This window comes from Neoarius graeffei, chromosome 23, assembly GCF_027579695.1.
Source record: "Neoarius graeffei isolate fNeoGra1 chromosome 23, fNeoGra1.pri, whole genome shotgun sequence".
Classification (NCBI taxonomy): Eukaryota; Metazoa; Chordata; class Actinopteri; order Siluriformes; family Ariidae; genus Neoarius; species Neoarius graeffei.
Genome location: NC_083591.1, coordinates 22,134,508 through 22,160,363, shown reverse-complemented (window position 1 = coordinate 22,160,363; position 25,856 = coordinate 22,134,508). Strand labels below are relative to the sequence as shown.

The 25,856-nt window shown below is 44.5% G+C and overlaps 1 protein-coding gene across 1 annotated transcript in view; it reads left to right on the top strand.

Annotated features, from left to right (window-relative positions):
- LOC132871618 (E3 ubiquitin-protein ligase TRIM63-like) overlaps positions 1 to 25,856 on the top strand; it is a 345,056-nt gene that overhangs the window by 133,482 nt on the left and 185,718 nt on the right. The window contains exon 3 of the mRNA XM_060905935.1: positions 10,576 to 10,759. Coding sequence (XP_060761918.1) covers positions 10,576 to 10,759 — 184 coding nt within the window. The remainder of the gene's footprint in view (positions 1 to 10,575; positions 10,760 to 25,856) is intronic.

Sequence of the window (25,856 nt, the reverse complement as noted above, 5' to 3'; positions counted from 1 at the left end):
GGCATATCTGGATGATGTCGTGATTCATAGCCGCTCCTGGGAGGAACACCTGGTCCACGTGAAGGACGTGCTGAGGCGGCTGAAGGAGGCAGGTCTGACAGTCAACCCCCAAAAGTGTGCGGTGGCCCAGAGGGAAGTGCAGTACCTGGGCCACATCATCGGCGGAGTGGTGATAAAGCCACAGGTGGGGAAGGTCAGTGCCATCCTGGACACTCCTGTGCCGACCACCAAATGCCAAGTCCGCTCCTTCCTGGGAGTGGTGGGTTGGTACAGGCATTTCGTCCCCCACTTCTCCACCAGGGCAGCTCCATTGATCGAGCTGACTCGGAAGTCGGCTCCCAACAGAGTGGTCTGGACAGACCAGTGTTCTCAGGCCTTTGAGGACCTACATACCTGTCTGACCAAAGATCCCATCCTGCAAAGTCCCGACTTCTCTCAGCCTTTCCTGGTGCAAACAGATGCATCTGGGGCGGGGCTGGGGGCAGTGTTGCTCCAGGGTCCACCTGGGGAGCAAAAGCCAGTGGTCTACATGAGTAGAAAGTTGTTCCCATGGGAGGTCAATCAATCAATCAATCAATCAATCAATCAATCAATCAATCAATCAATCAAGTTTATTTGTACAGCGCTTTTAACAATAAACATTGTCGCAAAGCAGCTTTACAGAATTTGAACGACTTAAAACATGAGCTAATTTTATCCCTAATCTATCCCCAATGAGCAAGCCTGTGGCGACGGTGGCAAGGAAAAACTCCCTCAGACGACATGAGGAAGAAACCTCGACAGCGTCTTCTGGGTTATCGAAGTGAATATTAAAATCTCCGACAACTAAAGCTTTGTCTAAGGAAATAACCAGATCTGAGATAAAATCTGCAAATTCAGAAAGAAACTCAGAATATGGCCCCGGGGGCCTGTAAATAATAAGCAATGGAATTAACTGGGTAGACTTATTTTTCGAGGCTACATACATTATATGAGTATGAAGAACTCAAAATTAGCAGTGCCCTCAAAATTAGCCCAATTATCTATAAAGCCCACACTGTTTTCAGAGCACCACCTGGACAGCCAGCAGTTCAGCGACCATAACCTGCTGTAAGCTACATCGCCACGCCGCATTGGGATGGGGCCAGAGCATACTACAGCATCGGACATCGCCTTCGCTAATTTAAACACCTCTACAAAGTTACTCTTAGTAACCTCAGACTGACGAAGGCGTATATCATTAGCTCCTGCATGGATAACTATCTTTGAGAACCTGTGCTTGCCTAGGACCCTAAGATTACCTGCTATGTCTGGAGCCCTGGCTCCCGGTATACACCTGACTAAAGCTGCTGGTGCCCCTAAAGGCTGAGCTAATTTCACATGCCGTATGATAGAGTCCCCTATAACCAGAGCTCTTTCAGGTTTCTCAGTGGGTGCATCACTAAGAAGAGCAAACCTGTTCGACACGTGACGCGGAGAGGAGTGGTGCTCCCGTGGGCGAGCCTCAGCGGTAGCTTTGGCTCTACGCTTACGCCGCCGAGCCGTCACCCATTCGCCCTGCTGTAAGGGCTCTAATGCCGGAGTTGGGGGATTACTAACTCCACCTAGGGCGTCCAGACTTTCCCTAACAGAAACTACACTGTTCTCACGCTCACTAACCTGCTCTAAAGCCTGGACACGTGCTTCTAGCACTGCAATCTTCTCCGTCAGAGAGCTAACTAATCTGCACTTATCACAAGTAAAGCTAATAGAGCTATCGCTAGTGACGGAGGAAGAATGACTAAACATCCTGCACTCAGCACACTGAACAGGCTGAAGGTGTGCCATGATGAAAAGATTCACGTACCTTAAATGAAGATCTGTTGATATTAAAGCAGATCAGATGGCCTCCGCTTGTGGACTTTACATAGGAGGAGAGAAAAAGAAAGCTTCCGGTCTCGGCGTTCTTCCGAAAAAAGAAAGAGAAAAAACCGGGGAAAAAAACGGAAAAAGGAAAGCGAAAGTGAAAAGTACAAAAATGAAAGCGACAGTACAATAAAAATGAAGAGGATACTGGAAATTTATTTGTAGAAAAAAAGTTAAAAAAAGGATTAGTAATTAACGCCGGCACTCGCAGGAAAAAGGACTCGGCGCGAACAACTCAGGAAGCAGGAAGTGCGTAAACCAGGAAGCAATGAGCTGAGGTACTCCACTGTGGAAAAGGAGGGGCTCGCCATTAAGTGGGCCTTAGATTCGCTCAAGTATTACCTCATGGACAAAGACTTTGTTTTGGAGACAGATCATCGGGCCCTCCAGTGGCTTGACAAAATGAAAGACACAAATTCTAGAGTGACGAGGTGGTACTTGTCACTCCAGCCCTTTAGGTTCTCTGTCAAGTATCGTGCTGGCCCTGACAATGTTGTGGCAGATTACCTGTCACGAGTGTACGAGGAAGACGTCCACTTTTGGGGGGGGGGGTAATGTGACAGAGCGCAATGCGTCTGTCACTAAACAGCGGTTCCTCCCGTTGGTCATGTTTCAATGGTCAAGTGCAATGGACTAAACCACAGTTGCAAAGACATTCCAAATACAATCTGTGTTGTATGTTTGTTGTGGGTTTGGTAATGGAGGCTTTACAAGTATGTTTTGTTACAGGTATATTTGTTACAACTTTTAGATATGTAAACCTGAAGTGTTTGGTACAGGTGTTCATAGTAAAAGACGCGACACAGGTTTAAACAGCGCAAGCATTTATTAGTTTTCACTATAAACACTAGCATGTAAAGATTCATTAAGTGTGCACGTTTAACATCTGAATCCTTTTCTGCTAGAGTTTATCTAACATCAGTCAGAAATGTTTGTAGCCATTTACCTGTTGTAGTCTTCCGGGGGCGGGACCAAACCAGAATGCAGGTCTGAAAGCACTTTTCAAGGTTTCTTCTGCGATGCGCGGGAAAGCAGCTCATTAGAGCGGAGAGAAATGGTCTAAAAATCTTACATAAGCATTTGTTGTAATAATTAAGGTCTGCATATTGTTGTAGGAGTGTAATGCATGCAGTGAAAATGTTTAGAACTGTTAAAATCTGTCTAGATGTGTTGATTGATTTTAATTGTGTCAAGACTGTGACGTAATCTTTTAAATATGCACTGAGGGGATGGCCTCTGCAGGGAGAGGACGCATGACTTGAGCTCTGTGTGAGTAATGCCAGAGTAACCTAGCTTGCGTGGGCATTTTGTCCCAGAATTTTTTTTGTTTGGTTTTGTCATCAGTGTTTTTTTTTTGTTTGTCTTGTTTGTGTTAACTGCCGGCTTAAGAATAAAAAGAAAACTATTTTTGTACAAGAATTTTCCTTGTTTTGCTCATCATTCTGACTGACTACTCCATCCGCTCGGCACACTCTATTACATCTACCAAGTCCCCACTTTTAAAGCATGTGGTGTCCTTTAGGTGATATGTACACATGGTTTTGAATAATAACGCACAAGATCTGGATCTAATTTTGAATGTTCAAGTTGATTTTAATTATACGATATATGTTACAAGTAACTTAATGAGATGCTTTGGGCGTGGATTGACGGGTCACCTAGTGCAAGCCTGTCCCGAAAAAACGCAGTGATTCTGCCAGTGTTAATGGTCTAAATGAGCGAAATGAAAGTGCCGGAGAGGGACAGGCCGCCAGTGGTAATGCACCTACAAATGGTGAAGAGGCTGGGGGGGATAGCGATCATCCACCGGGGAAAGTTCCTTTAGTGTTGATGCACCTGAAGTTAGACCATCTGATCAAAATGTGTCTGATGAGACAGTAGGGGATGGAAAGAATGGGGCCGGGCCTTTGGAAGATATTACTGATAATTTGCAGAATAGAAATGTATTGGGCGATATTATTCATAAACATTGTATTAGTTTCCACTGTTATGCTGATGACACACAGTTGTATGTCTCTGCAAAACCTGATGAGAGACACCAGCTTAATAAAATTGAGGAATGTGTTAAGGACATTAGACACTGGATGCTTATGAATTTCCTTCTGCTTAACTCTGACAAGACTGAAGTACTTGTACTAGGACCACATACAGCTAGAAGTAAGTTTTCTGATTACACAGTAACTCTGGATGGCCTTTCTGTTTCTTCACGTGCAGCAGTAAAAGACTTCGGAGTGATTATTGACCCCAGCCTTTCATTCGAAACTCACATTGATAACATCACCCGGATAGCTTTCTTTCATCTCAGAAATATTGCAAAGATAAGAAATTTAATGTCATTGCATGATGCAGAAAAACTAGTCCATGCTTTCGTTACCTCCAGGTTGGATTATTGTAATGCCTTACTGTCTGGATGTTCCAATAAGTGCATAAACAAGCTCCAGTTAGTTCAAAATGCCGCAGCAAGAGTCCTTACTAGAACTAGAAAATATGACCACATCACGCCTGTCTTATCCACACTGCATTGGCTCCCAATCAAATTTTGTATTGATTATAAAATACTACTATTGACCTTTAAAGCACTAAATGGTCTCGCACCACAGTACCTGAGTGAACTTCTGCTCCTCTATGACCCGCCACGCCTACTTAGATCAAAAGGTGCAGGCTATCTGCTGGTACCTCGTATAGTGAAGGCTACATCAGGGGGCAGAGCCTTTTCTTACAAAGCCCCACTGTTATGGAACAGCCTTCCAAGTAGTGTTCGGGAATCAGACACAGTCTCAGCATTTAAGTCTAGGCTGAAAACATATCTGTTTAGTCAAGCCTTTTGTTAATGGTGTTTATGAGGTAAAGGAGTAGATCTGGAGGGTCCTCAGACATAGAGTGTTTTGGTAAACTGGGATGTATGGATGCTGTCAGTCCCCACTCGCTTGCTCACTTGAGTTTGTTGACGGTGTAGTGGCTGGCTGCTTTATGTCCCGGGGCTCCCTCATGCCTGTGTTACCTTCTGGCTCTCTCCTTTTAGTTATGCTGTCATAGTTAGTTGCCGGAGTCCCTGCTTGTACTCGGTGCAATATGTATACTGTTCCTACTTATTCAGGTGACATTGGGCATACCTAACCACCTGTGTTTTCTTTCTCTCCCCCCCACCCCAAATCTGTCCCTCTGAGTTACATGGAGTCAACAGGAAATCTTTTGGTGGAGACGGTGGGGACCTCGACTGGCTATTGTAGCCTGCAGGGAATCGGCCGTCAGACATTCTGTCGCATGTCCCAGACCCGGTGAAATGTAACTGAATTGTCTTGGCCAGGCCTAAGGGTCCCATCTGCATCTCATCATTGCTGAGGAGTGTGCTCCCATCACCCAATCAAGCATCCAGCCAGAGCAGGTCATGATATATTTTTTACCATATTAACATGCCATTGTGTATTATGCCTGATGTAAAGACTCTCGTCTCTGCGAGCCTACCACACAGATTTAATACTTGTCATTTTTAGGGCATACCTAACAACATGTTTTCTTTCTCTCTCTCTCTTCCCCCCCCCATCTGTCCCTCTGAGTTACATGTTGATCCTGGGATTGAGATGCTGGCCTCTTCTGCCCCTCGGACCTGCTTGATCCATCCTGGTGCCCTGTGTCTGGTCGGAGTTTTATCGCCCCACTCCTGTGAAGGACGGGCCCCATGAGGACAGTTGAGGGTTATACCTGTTAAAACTTTTAAGATTATAGTCAGGCTGTCTGTTGTTGCCCAAATGAGGATGGGTTCCCTTTTGAGTCTGGTTCCTCTCGAGGTTTCTTCCTCATGTCATCTGAGGGAGTTTTTCCTTGCCACCGTCGCCACAGGCTTGCTCATTGGGGATAGATTAGGGATAAAATTAGCTCATGTTTTAAGTCGTTCAAATTCTGTAAAGCTGCTTTGCGACAATGTTTATTGTTAAAAGCGCTGTACAAATAAACTTGATTTGATTTGATTTGATTTGGATAACTTGGATGAAGGTTGTGGGGATGACAGTCAGGTCATGGAAACGGAGGAAAATCTGTTTAAAATTCTGAAAGGTCGGAAGAGGGGAAGGGGAAAATCTGGATCTGATAAAAAGAACGAATTGATTATGGATTCTACTGATGCAGAGAGTGAGGGTGAATTCTCTGATTGTAGCTTAAACTGCAGTCTTCGTCAAAGCGGCTATACAGGTCGCGAGTACCACGTAAAGGACATTAAAACTTTTTTGAAGCAGACTAAAAATGTCAGACTTGTTCAAGTTGATGAATATTTTCCCGATGTTGAACAATTTATGGAAAAAACAAAATTATATATGGCTGAAGGGAGTTTTACTAAGCAAGAGATCTACCGTTTGAATAAATTTCTTACAAAACTTGGAGCTCTGTTAAACACCAACAGTCAGTCTACCCCAGACCCTGTTTAATTTACAATAAATGTTCTTTTTTTTGCACTTTTTACTTATGAGTGGGTTTCAGCTTGCTTCGTTAAATTTAAATGGAGCAAGAGAACGTGAAAAGAGGGCGATGTTCTTTGAAACAATGAAGGAAAAAGCAATTGATGTTTTTGCGCAGGAAACCCATACTGATGTGAGTAATAGTGCTGATTGGGCAATGGAATTTGGGGGGTTATCTATCTTAAGCTATAATACTTCAACTAGTGGTGGTGTTGCTATTCTTTTTTCAGATAATTGTATCCCCTGTTTTTATGAGGTTGATGAAGTTATTAAATGTAGACTATTGAGAGTCAGAGCTCACTTTGAGAATAATTTCTTTGTTTTTGTTTGTGTTTATGTGCCAACTGTTGGAAGGAAGAGAATGATTTTCTTAAATATCTTGGATGGTATGTTACATAACTGATTCTGGGGAGTTTTTATTTCTTGGTGGGGACTTTAACTGTACTGAGCTGGATATAGATAGGAATGATGTAGAGCCTCATATGCCATCACGTAGAAGGCTCATTGAGATAATGAAGTCCAATGATCTCTCTGATTTATGGAGAAACTTTCATATGAAACAGTATACATGGTCATGTATATGTATACAGAAACAGTATACAGTATACATATTCATATAATAATATGTTATCTCTGGCAAGACTGGACAGATTCTATACTTTTAAACATCAGCTCAATTGTTTTAGAAGTTGTTTCATCCTCCCAGTAGGATTCTCTGATCATAGTATGGTGCTTTGTACGTTTTTTTTTAGTGCCACTAGACATAAGAGTGCATACTGGCATTTTAACACTAGTCTTTTAAATGATTGTCATTTTAGGGATGTTTTTAAGGTTTTTTTTGGAGGGATTTTAGAACCACAAAGCATGTTTTTCAGTCTGTGCAACAGTGGTGGGATTTTGGAAAGGCTCAGATAAAACAGTTGTGTCAACAGTATACTTCCTATGTCACGAGAGATATAGCTCAACGTATGAAAACTGTGGAAAATGAGATAATGGAGCTCCAAGGTTCAGCTGAAAGCATAGGAAATCAGTTTTATATGGAAAACTTAAAATTAAAAAATAACTTTTTGGCCAATTTGCAGGGTATCAAAGCACAAGGAGCTCTGGTCAGGTCTTGTTTCCAGAGTGCGGAATTAATGGATGCACCCTCCAAATTCTTTTTTTAATCTGGAAAGGAAAAATGGCCAAAAACGGCTTATACATTCTTTGGTTTCAGAGACTGGAACCCTCTTATCTGACCATAAAGAAATTTGTAAGAGAGCGCTAGATTTCTGTGAAATCTCCTACGAGCAAATCCTTGACAGTCCTTTTCTGATGAATCTTCCCAAGGTATCAAGAGAAGCTAATATCGATCTCGGAAGGGTGATCACCCTGGACGAGTTGGACAAGGCCCTTCAGACTATGGATTGTGGCAAGGCACTGGGGATTGATGGTCTGCCGATTGACTTTTTTTATAAGTCTTTCTGGACAGAAATAGGTGCAGACCTCCTGGTTGTGTTGAGGGACAGCTTGGCCAAGGGGCAGCTGCCACTCAGTTGTCACAGAGCAGTTCTTACTCTGTTACCAAAGAAGGGAGATTTGAAGGACATCAGGTCATGGAGACCTGTGTCTGTTCTCTGTGCGGATTATTGGCTGCTTTCTAAAGTTCTTGCTAATAGACTCAGTGAAGTTTTGGGAGAAGTCATTGTATCTGACCAGACCTACTGTGTGCCAGGCAGACTTATTTATGATAACATTTCTTTTATTAGATATATTTTGGAAATTGGTAAACTTTTACATTTGAACTTTGGCATTATTTCTGTTGATCAGGAAAAAGGCATTTGATAGAATTGAATATAATTATTTATGGAGTGTCTTGACTGCTTTTGGTTTTAATCTTGATTTTATAAACAAAATTAGAGCTCTATATTGTGACAATGAAAGTATTCTGAAAATTAATGGTGATTTGTGTGCCCCATTTAGGGTTTTTAGGGGAATTAGGCAAGGATGCCCCTTGTCTGGCATGCTATATTCCTTAGCCATTGAGCCCCTGTTAATACAGTTAAGAGCCAAATTGAAGGGTGTAACTCTTCCTGATTGTAACCTCTGTTTGAGGCTATCAGCTTATACCGATGATGTGGCTATTTTGATTGGAAGTCAAGGGGATGTGGACACCATGTTGGAGGTTTTTAATGATTTTAATCTTCTATCATCAGCTAGAGTTAACTGGAGAAAAAGCGTGGCCTTGTTGGCTGGGAAGTGGCCTGATGGCACACTGTGCCTTCCAGGTGGTTTAACCTGGTCTAGGGACGGGTTTAAATATTTGGGTGTTTTTCTTGGTGGTGATAAATTTTGTACTTAAGAATTTTGAGGGGATGGTTGAGAAGGTCAAGGGCCGACTTGGCAAGTGGATTTTTTTAATTAAAAATTTGTCCTACAGGGGCCATGTTTTAATAATTAATAACCTGGTGGCATCATCCCTTTGGCATAGACTTGCCTGTATAGACCCTCCAGTAATTGTTTTGTCCAAAATACAATCTATTTTAATTGATTTTTTTGGGGGGATGGTTTACACTGGGTTCAAGAGGGTGTGCTTTTTCTGTCCAAAGATGCATCCTCATGAGGATGGGGGCGTCGTGGCTCAGGTGGATAAGGCGCCATATCATAAATCTGGGGACCCGAGGTCATTTCCCTCTCTGTCTCTCTCTCTCTCCTGCTCATTTCCTGTCTCTACACTGTCCTATCCAATAAAGGTGAAAAAAGCCCAAAAAAATCTTTAAAAAAAAAAGATGAGGGTGGACAAGGGCTAGTCCATCTGCAAAGTAGGACAGCAGCCTTTCGTCTTCAGTTCATACAGAGACTTTTGAATGGACCTGTAAACTCCAGTTGGAAGGCTGTGGCTTGTGCTATTTTAAGGACTTTTGAAGGCCTAGGTCTGGATCGGACCCTTTTCTGGATGAACCCTACCTTAATGAACTTAAACAAGCTCCCTGTGTTTTATCGTAATGTTTTTAAAATATGGACTCTTGTAAAGGTATGGAGACCACTAAATACAAGCTCTTTTTTTGGCTTCTGCAGGGACCACTGATACATGGGTCATTGTTGGATCTCACACAAGAGAAGTATTTTCCTTCCTTTAATGGGGTGTTTTGTAAAGCTGGGGTCTTTATTCTGAGGGACCTTCTGAATTTAGCAGGGCCGGGTTTTGAGAATGCTGCGGGAGTGGCAGAGTTCTTGAAAATGAGGTCTATCCGTGTAGTTAAAAAAAATACCTCTTCGATTTGCGATCCTGTTTAGCAGATGAGAGTTTAATAATGTTGGATCAGTACATCAGGGATCTAGTTATCCCTAATGAATGTGATCTTGAGCCATGTATTAGTGTGTCCTCTGAAATTTCACATGTGTTTTTGAAGAATGAAAACTTAATTTTTCTGGGTCCAAATCGAGCCTCTGGAAAGGCACTTTACAATATTTGTGTGAAATTTCTAAATAAGAAGTGTTTGGAGTCTAGAGTTGACACACCTTGGCGTGCTGTTCTACACGTAGAACAGGACGTCAAACCACACTGGAGATCCTTTTACAAGTCACCATTAATTAAAAAGGTTGGGGGCTTACAATGGAGGATCTTGTATGGTGCAGTTGCTGTAAATTCTTTTATTTGTGTTTTAAATTCTGATGTGAGGCATGAGTGCCCGTTTTGCACTGACAGGGAAACTGTTTTTACACCTTCATGAAATGCACACGGTTGGTGCCTATATTTTCCACTTTACAGAGATTATTTTCTTTTTTTAATAAGACTTTCTCAATGGAAATGTTTTATTTTTGGTTTTAAATATGCACAGAAGCGAAGATATTTGTGTCAGCTGTTGAATTTTATCATTGGGCAAGCTAAAATGTCTATATATGTTAGTAGGAGAAATAAGGTTGAGCATAACTCAGGGCATGACCTTATGATGGTTTTTGCAACCCTGGTGAAATCAAGGATTTTAATTGATTTTCGTTTCTATAAGGAAATGAGTGATCTTGAAACTTTTGAGAATATATGGTGTCAGGAAAGTGCTTTGTGTATGGTCATGGAGGATAAAGTGCAATTTAATAAACTGTTAGAGGTTTCTGTATCTGCTGTTTAATATTTTTAACTGTTATTTATTTAATTTTTAATTATCTATAAGATGACAATTTGACATTGTAATGTCTTTTAAGTTATTGTAATAAAGTTTTTTTTTAACTCTCTCTCTCTCTCTCTCTCTCTCTCTCTCAGTACAAGCAATAAAGCAGAGCCACAGCAGAAACCAACTGTGATGATGTGTGAGGTACATGAGGATGAGAAGATCAATATCTATTGTGTATCCTGTTCTGTTCCCACCTGCTCCTTGTGCAAAGTGTTTGGTGCTCATCAGAACTGTGAAGTTGCACCACTCAGTACTGTCTATGAGACCCAGAAGGTAAAACATTGAGTCTCATTTAGTATGTCCCTTGTGCCATTTTAAATGTTACTTTCTCTCTATTTTATTGTGGAAAAGTCCAGTGATTGAATATAGGCTTTTCCCAAAATATGCATCAGTGCTGTCCTCTAATGGACTGACTGTTTGTAGTGATTTGATATCTTAAAGGTGCTATAGAATGCATTTATTCAGTATTTTATATTGTGCTCTGATGTCTAACGTATGTGACTTAGAGTGGGGAAAATTGCCAAGATGTAGTTTTACGGGCCTATTTACAATCCTATGAATTGGCTCTAATTAATCAAGCTGTAGGCCCTTTTTGGTGGGCTCATTATGTTGATAAGCTCTACTCCGATTGGCTGGTTTGCAGTGCACTGGCTCACAATGTCCAGGGTTGCCAGATATTTTCTGATCTATTTGGATCAAGTAGTTATTTAAATCTCATTCACCATAAAGCAATTCTCAAAGCAATTTGAACTTTTGTCAACTTCCAACAAACCTGTGCTCACGAAAGAAAATTCCACAGTCCAGATGTTGTTATAACTATGTGGCTCACAGCAACATGTCGAAATAGTGAGTTTGAGTGGATATCTCTCTTACCAGGCAGCATGGCAGTGCAGTGGTTAATATTGTTTCCTCACAGCAGGAAGGTTATGGGTTCAAATTTTGTGGCTGACTTGGGGACTTTCTGTGTGGAGTTTGCATGTTCTCCCTGTGTGATGTCTGAGACATAACTCATAGTTCTATGAAGTTGAATACTGTTTAAGAATGTCATGGTACTGACTTGTGCTTTTATTTTGAAAATCCTTGGTAGAGCACGTTTTAAGCTAGTCCTCTTAAGGAAGTCCTCTTGGTTAAACCTGGAAAATGTTTGTGGTGCAGAAGAGGCTACACACTTGCTATGCGTGAATGTAGTTCCACCCTCATTTAAGGACTGATGAATCAATGTCATAAGTTGATCTATTTCATTGTTTGTGTTGAAGTTTATGTACTAAGTAATATTTGATTTAAAACGAGCTGTTATAAGTTGAAGGTTAAAGGGAATTTGTAGCTTTCTATTGAATAATTCATCTGTGTGTAGTAGCGACAGCAGCAAGACGCTCTGTTTGTAAAAAGAGAAGACGACGTAAGATTCAGCGTATCTCTTTTTCTCTTTCTGTATTTGGTATGCAGTTTTCACTCCATGTCATTGTGAAGGAGTCATCAGTAAACATCCCTCGGACCACTACGAACGACTCATTGTCTCTTTGAGTGGAGTTTAGCTTTGTGTTTAGTTAGTGGTTGCTACACCCTTATGAGAACACTAAAGTGAAAAGACAGAAGAGATCAGTAAAATACCAGAATGCCTTTTGAAAGTGTAAAGTTGTCATCCTCGAGTGCACGATCAACAGCCTCTTCATCTAATACAGCAGGACGCGCATGGGCAAAGGCTGAGGCAGCGAAGATAAGAGCAGCATATGCATCACAGTAGCTAAAGCTAGAATTAGCTTCTAAGGACTTGGAGACAAGCGCAAGAGATGCCCAAGTACAGTTTGAAAAAACTAAGAATAGATGCAGAACTTGAAGCATTAAAACTACAATGTGAAGCTGAGGCCACAGCCACAGAAGCACAAGCACTGAAAATGGCAGAGGGGCTGCAAGTAATAGATGAAGCTGTCGTGACAAAATCTGTATACAGTCAACTTGAATGAACCAGTGAATGTGAGCTCACAGAATGCTTTAAAACACAATATTAATTAACCATACTCCCCTGTTATTTCAGCCGTGCACAAACTACATGCATATCAAGGGAAAACAAGATGGTTTCAACAGGACTACACATAAGACATTGGGACAGACAGTGTTTAACAGAACAGTGCAGGACAACAGACTTTCTCCATCCATCGAAGACACTATCTTCATGAACAGAATGGATGGTGACGTCTACAGAAATAATGACAATAGTTGGGTCGCCCCTTTACCATTTAAAGAACCACACCAGCCTCTTCCCAACAACAGAGAGCTGGCGGTCAATAGGGTCACATCCCTGCAAAGAACACTGAAATGAAGACCAGAAATGCAAGAACAGCACTGCAAAAAATGCCCTCTAAAAAATAAGAAAAATATATAGTGTTTTAGGGGGAAAATCACTTATTTTAAGCAAAATAATCTGCCAGTGCAGCAAGATAATGGGACTTGGTAAGATTTCTTAAAACAAGAAAAAAATATGCAAGTAGTAAGCATACCAAAAATCTTAAATTAAGCATAAAAAGCTAGTTTTTATTTTACTTGTTAAGATTTTCTCTCTTATTCTAAGCCATTTCTTCTGATTTTCAGTAATTATTGCTTAGAAACCAATTTCATCTGAGCAAATATTGCTCAAAATAAACATTTATAGGCTTAAAAACAAGGCAAATGTGCTTGATTCCAGCTTATTTAAAGGCTCAAAACAAGTTTGTTTTTCTTAGCTAGAATACTTATTTTCTTATCTAGAATAAATTTCTTGTTTAGGTGTGATGAATGTAGGGGAAAAATAGACTTGACAAGAACTTCAGATCTGCATTTTTATTTTTATTATATCAACAAAATGCTGCAAAACACAAGTTGGCATGAGAGGCATAGCAGGCTATCGGGCAGCGAGGAATTAGAAGAGGGCCGGGGGTACCAGGGGAGCTTCAGGTGCTGCTGGTGGGGCTCGCCGCAAGGATAACAGTAGACGTAGTAGAATCGTCGGTGTCATCTGCGTCTGCATATTGCAGTTTTCTCTTTCTTCCCCTTGCAGGAGTGCAACCCTGGATTTTCTTTGGTGATCTAATGTTGAACAGTCTTTTTTGCAGGCGTTTGAAGACTTCGATCTAGGCAGACAATAGAAAGACCAAGAGCAACACATTGTCTGTCAAACGTCCACATTTGTTAGAAAAAAACACTTCAAAATATACTCTCTATTCTGTTCCAAACCATGACAATAAAGAACCACATTTTCTTTGCCCTTCTAAAACTTGTATCACTTTATTAATAATAATAATAATAATAATAATAATAATGCATTTGTTTTATATAGCGCCTTTCAAAGGTCACTTTACAATGGGTGTATGTACGTGTATGGGAGACAGTGGGACTAACAACCAAAGGCCTCTGTAAACAGGTGTGCTTGAAGTTCTTTATTACATTGAAAGCAATACTTACCCATGGACGCTGTATGTTGAGCTTATCGGACAGCATGGGATAGTAGATCACGAGGTGTTTGGCCATGGCTACGAGATCCTCCTTTGATGGATATCTCTTCTCTTCACAATTCAATGCCCTCACCGCTGACACCATGTTGGTGACTGTATTCCGGATCAGCCCACATGTGAGCTCTTTGGAGAGCTCGCACTCTCCTGCTCTGCCAAGTCTTTTCAGTTGAAAAATGTATGATTTCACATTCTCCAATTCGGTATCAGTGTATATGACGTACTGGGGGCTTGGCAGTGTAAGTGTTCTGTCTGTAGTGTCCTCCCCCTCCTCCCTCTCCTTGCTGTTACTGCCCCCACTACTGGTTCCAGTGTCCACTCCAACTGTCCCCTTGCTGACCTCAATGGAGGCGGCAGAGGAGCTGCATGAGGCCTGCTCCTGTAAAGGTATCAGTAGAATAACCAAAATTACCTTTTGTCATCAAGTCAGAAAACCAATGCTTAATTCATATAACGAATAACATTTTAAAACATGCCAACACAGAGACCAATTGATCCAACACATAGAACAAGGCAACCTGGTATGAGAGAGTTGGAAACCTGGGTATGAGAGAGAGAGGTCGGAAAAGAGTGACAATACCATACCATACCCCCATAACATTAAACAGCCTATTTATTACTTACTTAGATCCTCCCATGTCTAGTGACGCATTGGGCAGCAAGCCTTCTCCACTCAGGGTGGTTTTGGGCTAGGGTTTCCACTTCCCTCAGGCTAACCCCCAGTTGGTCGAGGTCCCTTTGTAACATATGTCTCCAGGTTAGTTTTGGTCTTCCCCGCTTCCTTTTTCCTTTGTTGGGTTGCCAGTGCAGCACTATTTTTGCATGTCTCTCCACCGGCATTCTAAGGACATGTCCTGTGTACTTCATTCTCCTCTCTGTGATGGTGGTGCTAAGGGGTTTTGTCCCGCTCCTTTGATATACTTCCTCATTTGTAATTCTATCTCTGTATGTTATATTGTGTATCTTTCGGAGGCACCATTGTTGGAATGCATCAAGCTTTCTTTTCATTTTTGCTGTGATTTTCCATGTCTCACTGGCATAGAGAGCAATGGGAAGTACCACTGATTGGAGTAGCTTTACCTTGAGTTTCCTGGATAGTGTCCTGCTGTTCCAAACTGTGTTCATTCTCCTAAAGACTGACGCTGCCTTGCCAATACGGGAATTGATGTCTGTGTCTGAATCTCCCTCAGTGGTAATTACACTGCCCAGATATGTGAACTGAGTAACGTTCTCTGTTGGTTCACCATTAATGTGCAGCTGTATGTTTGTGGGCTGTTCTCCAACCTGCATTGCTTTGGTTTTGCTGCAGCTAATTCTCAGGCCTACTTTCGCTGAATTTGTCTCAGTGCTTGTAGTCATCTCTTGGAGAATCAGATGCGACTCAGCTGCTAAAGCAATGTCATCTGCAAAGTCCAGATCTGTGAGGCATCTGCCCTCTTTCCATACTAAACCAAAGTTAGGGTTATCCATGGCTTTGTGCATTACGTAGTCTATAGTGGTGATGAACAACAGAGGGGACAGGACACATCCTTGTCTTACTCCCGTGACTATATCAAAACTGTCAGTATAGCCTGAGTCAACCTTCACGCAACAACTTGAACCCTCATACAAGTTTCGGAAAACATTTGTGAACCTTTCAGGTATGCCATATGTTCTGAGTATTCCCCATAGTGATTCTCTGTGTACACTATCAAATGCTTTTGTAAAGTCAATGAAGTTTATGGATACTGGTTTCTGGAACTCAAGGCTTTGTTCAATAATGTTGCGTAAGATAAATATTTGGTCACTACAGGACCTGTTGGGTCAGAATCCAGCCTGTTCCTCCCTAAGTTTTCTGTCTATTGAGAGCAATGTAATACCTCTCCAATTTCCTCAATCACTAAGATGACCCTTTTTGGGTACTTTCACTATTGCACCTTTTCTCCAGTCTAGAGGCGTTGTTTCCTTTTCCCAACACATATTGCACAGTCTTGTTAAGTTCTTTACAGTCATATCTCCTTCCTTTTTCAGGAGTTCGGCAGGGATTTGATCTAATCCTGCATCTTTATGTTTTTTTTAGGCTTTTTATTGCACTGATGACCTCTGTTTCTCTGATGTTTCCACAGTCTACATCTTGATCTGTTGTAAAGACTTCTGGAAAGGTGAATACTTCCTGTGGTTTGGGTTGGTTTAGTGTCACTCTAAAGTGTTCTACCCAACGTGCATTTTGTTCTTCTTCTGACAAGAGAGTTTTTCCATTTTTGTCTTTAATGGGGACTCCGGAGTTATTGCCAGCTCCGCTTAACTCGCGGGCTATTCTGTAGTGTTCTTGTGTCATTTTTATCAGCTGCTGTATGTGCTTCTGTGCATTTGTTCTCTAGCCAAGCTTTTCTGTCTTTTCTTACAGTGTTTTTTTTACCTCCTTATCTGCTTTTCTGTATTCCTCTGACGCTTGTTTATGTTTTGACCATGACTTTGCACTTTCCCTCTTTTGTTTAATTTCCTTTCTGGTATCTATTAGTTTCCACGTGTCAGGTTGTATCCAGCTTTCCTTCTTTGTTCCTCTCTTGCGACCAATAACTGTCTCTGCAGCTTGTAAAGTCATTGCTTTAAAGTTTCCCCACTGTGTTTCAATGTCCTCTGTCTCTTCTAATACTTAAACGGTTTTGTACTTCAATTACGTACTTCTGACATGTCTCCATGTTGGTCAGTTTTTCTGTATCAAATGGTTTTATCACTATTTGTTTCTTAGTTCTCTTGAGTTTCAGTTTCACAATTGCCTTAGCCAGGTAGTGGTCCAAGCCAACATCAGCTCCTCTGTAACTATGCACATCCTGGATTGCACTGTGCCATCTCTTGTTAATGCAAATGTAATCAATCTCATTTGTGGTTTTACCATCTGGGGAGCGCCATGTTTTCTTGTGTATGTTTTTATGTTGGAAGAAGGTGTTTCCCATACACAAGCCATTTACACTACAGAAGGACAGGAATCTTTCTCCATTTTCAGTTGTCCGTTTTGCTGACCCATATGGACCTATGATACTTTCTAGGCCTGCCCTTTGGCCATCAATTTGTGCATTAAAGTCCCCATAAGGATCTTGGCATCGTAACTTGGGACATCGTTCAATACATCTTGCAACTGATCATAAAAAGCATCTTTGTCGTCATCGTACGCATCCTCTGTCGGTGCATATGCCTGTATAATTGTGGTCTTTGTATGTCTAGATTGCAGTCTAACTGTAATAATGTGATCACTTACTGTTTTCCATCCTATCAAAGCTTTTTCAGCTTCATTGTTTAGCACAAATCCAACTCCAAAGACATGGTGCCTTTCTTGGCTGGAATAAAGTATAGTTTTCCCATCACTCTTCAATTTGCCACTTCCAGTCCACCTCACCTCACTTAATCCCAAGATACAAAGGTTGTAGTTGTCAAACTCTCTCAGTAGTTGGTTTAGTTTGCTACACTGGAATAAGGTACGGACATTCCAGGTTGCTATGCTAGTTCTTGTGGTGGCAGAGATTACAGTGTTTTTCAGAACTTGAGCGTCCCATGGGCTTTGGCCCAAGTGCGTCATGCTTGCCAGAGGTGAACACCGAGCCCTCCACCTTTCTTCGGATAATATGCTTGCTGTTGCCGTAACTAGATTAATGTTTGACAGAGGAGGGGGAGCTGACCCCTCGCCCTAACCCCCTAATTTATATTCTGCCCTGGAGGGTGCAGGTGGTAAGTGCAGGTGGTATTTATAGGCGGTGCAGGCCTATTTATAGGCCTATAATAAACCTCATATAACTCCTAGCAAAAATGAAGACAATAAATGACCAACATAATATTCCAGTAACACCACTTAATACAAAATAAACATAGGTCTAAATAGCACAGACACAACACTATACAAAAAATACACTACACATAAAAAATAAATTCATAAAAAACTTTGATTACCGCAGGGTGACACAGATCCCATATAGACTTCCTTCGCAAAAAATGGTCCAGCCCTGGAAAAAGATCACGAAGATCTTCCCTTGAAAGGGTCTTCAGTGCATCTGTATCAATATTTGCAGCTGTGCCAAACAACAAGAGACAAGAGGTGTGTAATATCAGCTGAATCAGATTAATCAAAACAGATGAGGTTCACTGAAGCACCAGTAACTGTCATTTTGACATCCTTTTAGTGTATGAGAGGTTCTATTGAGGTGTTAGTGAAAAGTATCTCTGACTAGATTGCATTCTAAGGTTAACATTAGCAGGGGTTCTGTGGCTCTGTTGTATGAGCTTGCTGAGTGCTTTAGACAGGAGGGAGAACAAACTATTTTTGATCATACAGTAGACTGCATAGTGAATGCACAGCTGACACCAAGGCAATGGACCCATAAGCTCACTTTCACTTTTGTTATTTACAGCAACATTCAAATGTTATCTTCTGATCCACTATTTGTTGATCCAAATTCTTTTGATCCGATTTGTCTAAAAAGCCCATTCAGCAAGCTCATACCACAAGGCTATAATTGTAATGAACATTAATTTTAAATGAAATTAGCAGGTACACAGATGAGTAAAGCTACACCACATTAACTTAATTTACATTCAAGCGTTATCATTCTTACCTTTTAAGATGTTGATGGCCACACTGTCTAATTTTTCCATGACATCCATATTCCTGTTGTGAGCAAAGCAGTTTATTTTAGACAACTCATTTTAGACACTAATTTACCATCTTTTTCAAAACATGCAAGCCATACATTGGGCGGAGAATAGTGCAAAGTCACCCTATCGGGTTTTTAACCAGGCAGAATTATTGTTTGGGGAAAGTATCCAATTAACACTTGACACATACAGCATGTCTGTAAGTCGGAGTATAGCCGCATTACTGTACGTACTGTACACCAGAAACGACCAAAGCGACGGAAGTTATTATTTCTCTATGGAGGGCCGGCGAACTCGGCGACCAAAGCGAATTTGCCGGGGGCGAAGCGAAATGGGCGACCAGAGTGAATTTCAGAAGTTAAAAGTCAGTTAATATTATGTAATGAACTATGATGCGGTTCAGCAAAAACCAATTGGAATGTTCATATCTTCGAATGTCCCAGGCTGACAAGCCAGAGCCGTTCTGTGATTAGCTAAATCAAACATGTCAATATCACGTCCAGAGCGAATACAGCGAATTCATGGCGAAACTTCAATGACCTCAGCTACTTGGTTGCTTTGGTCGTTTCTGGTGTACACGTACAGTTACTCAAAACAATCAATTGTATGTTCAGACCGAAAACGACCAAAGCATGGTCAAGGACACTGAAGAAGTTTCGCCATGAACTGGCTTCATTCGCTCTCAACGTGATATTGACATGTTTGATTTAGGTAATCACAGAATGGCTCTGGTTTGTCAACATGGGACATTCTAAGATATTAACATTCCAATTGGATTTCGCCAAACCGAGGAAAGAAATGCACCAGATATAATATTACACCGCCCAATGCAGATTGCTAAATCTCCGCTTAGCATGCTGTAACTGATGTAAGCACAAAAATTAGTCTAGGAATTTACCATTTAGCTTAAGAACAATTACTTGTAATAAGGCACGAACATACCGTAACACTCACTATATATAGGCCTACTCTAAAACTGACCAGTGGAGCACCATCTGCAAACCCGAGAGCAGAGTCCGTCTCTGAGCGGAGTGATGTCCGTGTGTGTGTGTGTGGGGGGGGGAACTAGCGGATTGAAGTCACGTGTCATGTAGATGGGTCCCTAACTCGCTAACATGCAGACCAAAGGCAAAACCTAGAGCTAATACTAAGGGATTCACGCTGCTATTCTGCCCGACCGTTGCCAACAAAAGACAGCGTATGCATGTATAAAATGTAATTAGCTGTGTACAATAAATCATGCGAGATTACCACATAAGGTGAACATGTACCATATACCGTAGCTGCAAAGGTAATTAGCATTAGCCATCTGGAGATTGTGCAAGGTGTCCCAAGCCTTAGCCTTTTTTTTCCCCATGTTTAGTTTTAGATTTAAGTTTACCAGAATCTCCACTCCATTGGAGATTTTACTCAAATGATCTTTGACTGAAATAATCTCTAACCCTTTGCGGTCTGAAACTTTTGTACATACCTGGTAGCGTAATTCTTCCTCGTTAAGGCCCGGTCCCACTGGCCGATGGACACAAAACGTATGCAAAAAGGACACAGCGGACGAGCAAAATTTCGGGGGTGGCTCTATCCGTTTTCATCCGCTCCAGAAATGGACAAAATTGGCGAAAACAGAACGGAAAAGAACGGACGTGGGTAGTATATAGCGGGGATGTTAAACGCATGTTCATAGGAAGCCTAGCGGATGGAAGTGGATGACAGCTCCGAAGGGGTTACCGGTGATAACTGAGAAGCGGACGCATAGCAGAAAGAGCGGATGCATAGCGGGTGAAGGGGATGCATCACGTACGCCTAACGGAAACAAAGGGGATGTTGCGCGGATGTATATCGGATGCAGACCGTTCACTGCGCTAGGTGTCCTTCTACATACTCTAGACATACTCCAGACATCCTAAATATACGAGATACATCCCAGATATAAACGCTTTGTCCGTTTTGAATACTTTATATACGAGATGCATACGCTTACATCCTTTCTATTTCCGTGCTACTAACGATGAATAGACGTTTCATGTACCTTATCTTTCCTCCCTCTTTCCGTTTTCAGCTGCAGCGGATGTGAGTTGCGAGGATGCCCAGAGGATGCAGAGAGGATACAGCAGACGTTTAACGGATGATAACGGACATAGAACGTTTGTTGCTCGTATATGTCGCGGATTTACATCGTACACGGCGGAAAGTTCATCTGTTCTAAAAGTTTTGTGCAGCTCAAAACTTTTTGTGCGGATGAAATCACAGTGGACGGATGCTCGATGGATAGAGCGTATGAAGCACGTATGCAATGAGTACACAACGGATGCATAGCGTTTTCCAACGGATGGCAAAGATTTTTTTACATTTTACATCCTCTTTGCATCCATAAGTGCAGTGGGACCGGGCCTTTATCCTCTCTCTGTCAGAAGGGTCGGGCAAAAGAACGTGGAAATTGTTTGGAGCAGAGATGGAGTCGTTGGGCGAATCCAAGTCAGCCTGAATTGGGAGTGCATGGAATTATCAAATAAAATTGAAGAATTATGAAATGGGTGGTTATGATGTAGTGCTACGCAGTCAATAAAAGATGCGTCTCTGGTTTTGGGGGTAAAAGTATCAGTCAGGTAAGAGAGGTTGGAGGCAATTACACAACTCACATTAGGTCAGCCACCCCCCTGTGGTTTTTGAATGGACTTATCCAATGCGGGAAAGTGAAGTAGCCCACCACTATGCCCCCACCCATCCACCTGTGCAAAAACAGACGTTGCTTTACAGTGATCCCCATGCAAAGCAATGCATGCATAGGAAAACTTTGTGGGGGTGGGGTGGGGTGGGCTGTGTCATGGAGGTACTGCAGGAGGGTCGCACAGAAGGGACTTTGCATAAAAATGGTTAATGGTTGTGACAGTTCGTAGGAGGGGGAGGAGCACAGAAAGATGGCAGGCCAGAATAAAGTTCCATAATTCAATTTATTCATTCTTTTCAGAGACAAATATACTCCCAGTCACACAGAACACACAAGTTGGCTGGTTCAGGAGAGAGCTGCCTTCCTCTGCTCTCTCTCTCTTTATATAGGGCGCTGTCACTGGGAAGACACACAAACACAGGTTAATTGACCTCAGGTGTAGTGATTCTGCCACTTACCTTCCCTGACTCCACCCTCCTGTCACAGACCGGCGCTTGACCATGCCCCCGCTGCCACATACCCCCACCCCTCGACTCAGGCTGGGCAGCTGTCCGGCCTGCAGCTGACTCCCCCCCCCCCCCCCCCCCCCGACGGGAGAGAAAGTCCGCCACAACCATCTGCGCCCCTGGCCTGTGGATCACCTTGAAATTAAAGGGTTGGAGTGCCAGATACCAACGGGTGATCCATGCATTGGCATTCTTCATGCGGTGGAGCCACTGGAGGGGTGCATGGCCCGAACAGAGGGTGAAAGGGCATCCCAGCAGGTAGTACCGGAGGGCGAGGACTGCCCACTTGATCGCAAGGCACTCCTTTTCTATCGTGCTGTAGCGCCCCTCGCGTACCGACAGCTGTCTGCTGATGTACAGCACAGGACGATCCTCCCCCTCCACCTCCTGGGACAACACGGCCCCCAGCCCAGGAACATTGCTGTTGTTGGTGGCCCGGCTCCCCGCAGCGCCAGCAAACCGGCCCGGGCTTCCTCTCTGCACCGGCCCCCTGGGTCTCACTCACCTGAGGGGGGGAAGAGACAGACACAGAAGGGAAAAATGGGAGGACACCGCGGGTGCGACGGGCCGGCTGGGGTGGGGCCGGCCTCCGCCTCTGCGGTGGGGGAACGGGGCAAGGACGAGACACAGGAGGAGAGAGGGGGAGAGAGAGAGAAGAGGATGTCCACTGTCCTGACATCAGAACAGCCTCCAAATGGTCCTCTGCCAACTCGATGGCCTGATCCAGCGACGCCGGGCGGTGGCACTGGACCCACTCCGCGGTTCCCTCTGGCAGGCAGCCGATGAACTGCTCCAGCACCACCTGATCGAGGATTCCCTCGGCGTCGCGGTTGTTGGCCCTCAACCACCGCCAGCAGGCGTCCCGGAGCTGCTGGCCAAACGCGAACGGCCGGCCGACTTCCTCCAGCTGCAGAGCGCGGAAGCGCTGTCGCTGTTGTTCGGGGGTGCGCCCCACCCACTGGAGGACGGCCCGGTGAAGGTCCGTGTACACCAGCCAGCGGTCGGCAGGGAGCTGTAGCGTGGCCAGCTGCACCTCTCCCGTTAGCAGGGGGAGAAGGCGCGCCGCGGGCTGCTCCATCGGCCACCGTCTCCGTGACTTGCTCGAAGAGCATGATGAATGCCTCGGGGTCGTCCTGCGGGCCCATCTTGGTTAGGGTGAGGGGGGACGGGCCCACGGTAGAAGCACTGGTGGACCCCACCGACACGAGGAGGTGCCGGAACGCCTGACGATCTTCCTGCTGCGCCAGCACCAGGGCCTTGAACCGGCGCTCTTGCTCCTTCCGGAGGGTGATTAGCGCCTGGTGCTGGCTCTGCTGGGCCGTGGTGAGGGCGTGGACCAGGTCTGTGAATGGGGAGGACTCCATGGGGCTGTTCTTTTCCTGTGCTCCGTCCCGGGTTTTGGCACCACTGTGGCAGTTCGTAGGAGGGGGAGGAGCACAGAAAGACGGCAGGCCAGAATAAAGTTCCATAATTCAATTTATTTGTTCTTTTCAGAGACAAATATACTCCCAGTCACACAGAACACACAAGTTGGCTGGTTCAGGAGAGAGCTGCCTTCCTCTGCTCTCTCTCTCTTTATATAGGGTGCGATCACTGAGAAGACACACAAACAGGTTAATTGAACTCAGGTGTAGTGATTCTGCCACTTACCTTCCCTGACTCCGCCCTCCTGTCATAGACCGGCGCTTGACCACGCTCCCGCTGCCACATACCCCCACTGCCCGACTCAGGCCGGGCAGCTGTCCGGCCTGCAGCTGACTCCCCACCCCCCGACGGGAGAGAAAGTCCGCCACAACCATCTGCGCCCCTGGCCTGTGGATCACCTTGAAATTAAAGGGTTGGAGTGCCAGATACCAACGGGTGATCCATGCATTGGCATTCTTCATGCGGTGGAGCCACTGGAGGGGTGTGTGGCCCGAACAGAGGGTGAAAGGGCATCCCAGCAGGTAGTACCGGAGGGCGAGGACTGCCCACTTGATCGCGAGGCACTCCTTTTCTATCGTGCTGTAGCGCCCCTCGCGTACCGACAGCTGTCTGCTGATGTACAGCACAGGACAATCCTCCCCCTCCACCTCCTGGGACAACACGGCCCCCAGCCCAGGAACATTGCTGTTGTTGGTGGCCCGGCTCCCCGCAGCGCCAGCAAACCGGCTCAGGCTTCCTCTCTGCACCGGCCCCCTGGGTCTCACTCACCTGAGGGGGGGAAGAGACAGACACAGAAGGGAAAAATGGGAGGACACCGCGGGTGCGACGGGCCGGCTGGGGTGGGGCCGGCCTCCGCCTCCGCAGTGGGGGAACGGGGCAAGGACGAGACACAGGAGGAGAGAGGGGGAGAGAGAGAGAAGAGGATGTCCACTGTCCTGACGTCGGAACAGCCGCCAAATGGTCCTCCGCCAACTCGATGGCCTGATCCAGCGACGCCAGGCGGTGGCACTGGACCCACTCCGCGGTTCCCTCTGGCAGGCGGCTGATGAACTGCTCCAGCACCACCTGATCGAGGATTCCCTCGGTGTCGTGGTTGTTGGCCCTCAACCACCGCCAGCAGGCATCCCGGAGCTGCTGGCCAAACGCAAACGGCCGGCCGACTTCCTCCAGCTGCAGAGCGCGGAAGCGCTGTTGCTGTTGTTTGGGGGTGCGCCCCACCCACTGGAGGACAGCCCGGTGAAGGTCCGTGTATGCCAGCCAGCGGTCGGCGGGGAGCTGTAGCATGGCCAGCTGCGCCTCTCCCGTTAGCAGGGGGAGAAGGCGCGCCGCGGGCTGCTCCATCGGCCACCGTCTCCGTGACTTGCTCGAAGAGCGTGATGAATGCCTCGGGGTCGTCCTGCGGGCCCATCTTGGTTAGGGTGAGGGGGGACGGGCCCGCGGTGGGAGCACTGGTGGACCCCACCGACACGAGGAGGTGCCGGAACGCCTGACGATCTTCCTGCTGCGCCCGCACCAGGGCCTTGAACCGGCGCTCTTGCTCCTTCCGGAGGGTGATTAGCGCCTGGTGTTGGCTCTGCTGGGCCGTGGCGAGGGCATGGACCAGGTCTGTGAATGGGGAGGACTCCATGGGGCTGTTCTTTTCCTGTGCTCCGTCCCGGGTTTTGGCACCACTGTGGCAGTTCGTAGGAGGGGGAGGAGCACAGAAAGATGGCAGGCCAGAATAAAGTTCCATAATTCAATTTATTTGTTCTTTTCAGAGACAAATATACTCCCAGTCACACAGAACACACAAGTTGGCTGGTTCAGGAGAGAGCTGCCTTCCTCTGCTCTCTCTCTTTTTATATAGGGTGCGATCACTGGGAAGACACACAAACAGGTTAATTGACCTCAGGTGTAGTGATTCTGCCACTTACCTTCCCTGACTCCACCCTCCTGTCACAGACCGGCGCTTGACCACGCCCCCGCTGCCACAATGGTTAAAACAGTTAACACAATTCCATAAATTTGTAAGTAACAATATTCACTTCTATGGTTAATAAATGTATTGCTGTGCCAAATGCTGCACATGCAACAGAGTGCATAGATTTGGAAAAACTACCTGATTACACTGCATACCAGGGCTTTGAACCGGTTCAAGGAACGAAAACGAAAACCGGGAACTTTTTCTATTTCACATGGAACAGAAACGAAACCAGAAACTTTATTATTTTTTATGTTCCGGAACAGAAACGCTTATTAAAAATAATGGTAACCGGTTAATACCGGTTTTTATTTCGTTCCTCAAAGTTTCTGTAGCCTACAAATAAAAAAGCCATTCTTCTCCTGCACAAGTTTCTATGACCCGCTGGGGTTCACTTCCTGTGTGACGGTCGCTGACTGAATGGAGAGAGCGGGAAGGTGGACTGTTATCACGTCTCCACGTGATAAAGTGAGTAATTGCATTACTGAGTGTCTGAGCAAAGAAGAGCCTGAACGATGCAACCTCCCTATTGGCTGTTTGTAAAAATGTATCAATTGTTGCCCTTCCCACGGGAATCATCGCGGGCTCGAGAGCCGAGACCTGACGAGTTAGTTCGTTGGTAGCAGAACAAAATGTCTGGACACAAATCGGGTTTTCAGAAAAGGAAAGAAAATAAACGGAGGGTCGAAAATACAAAAAAGGA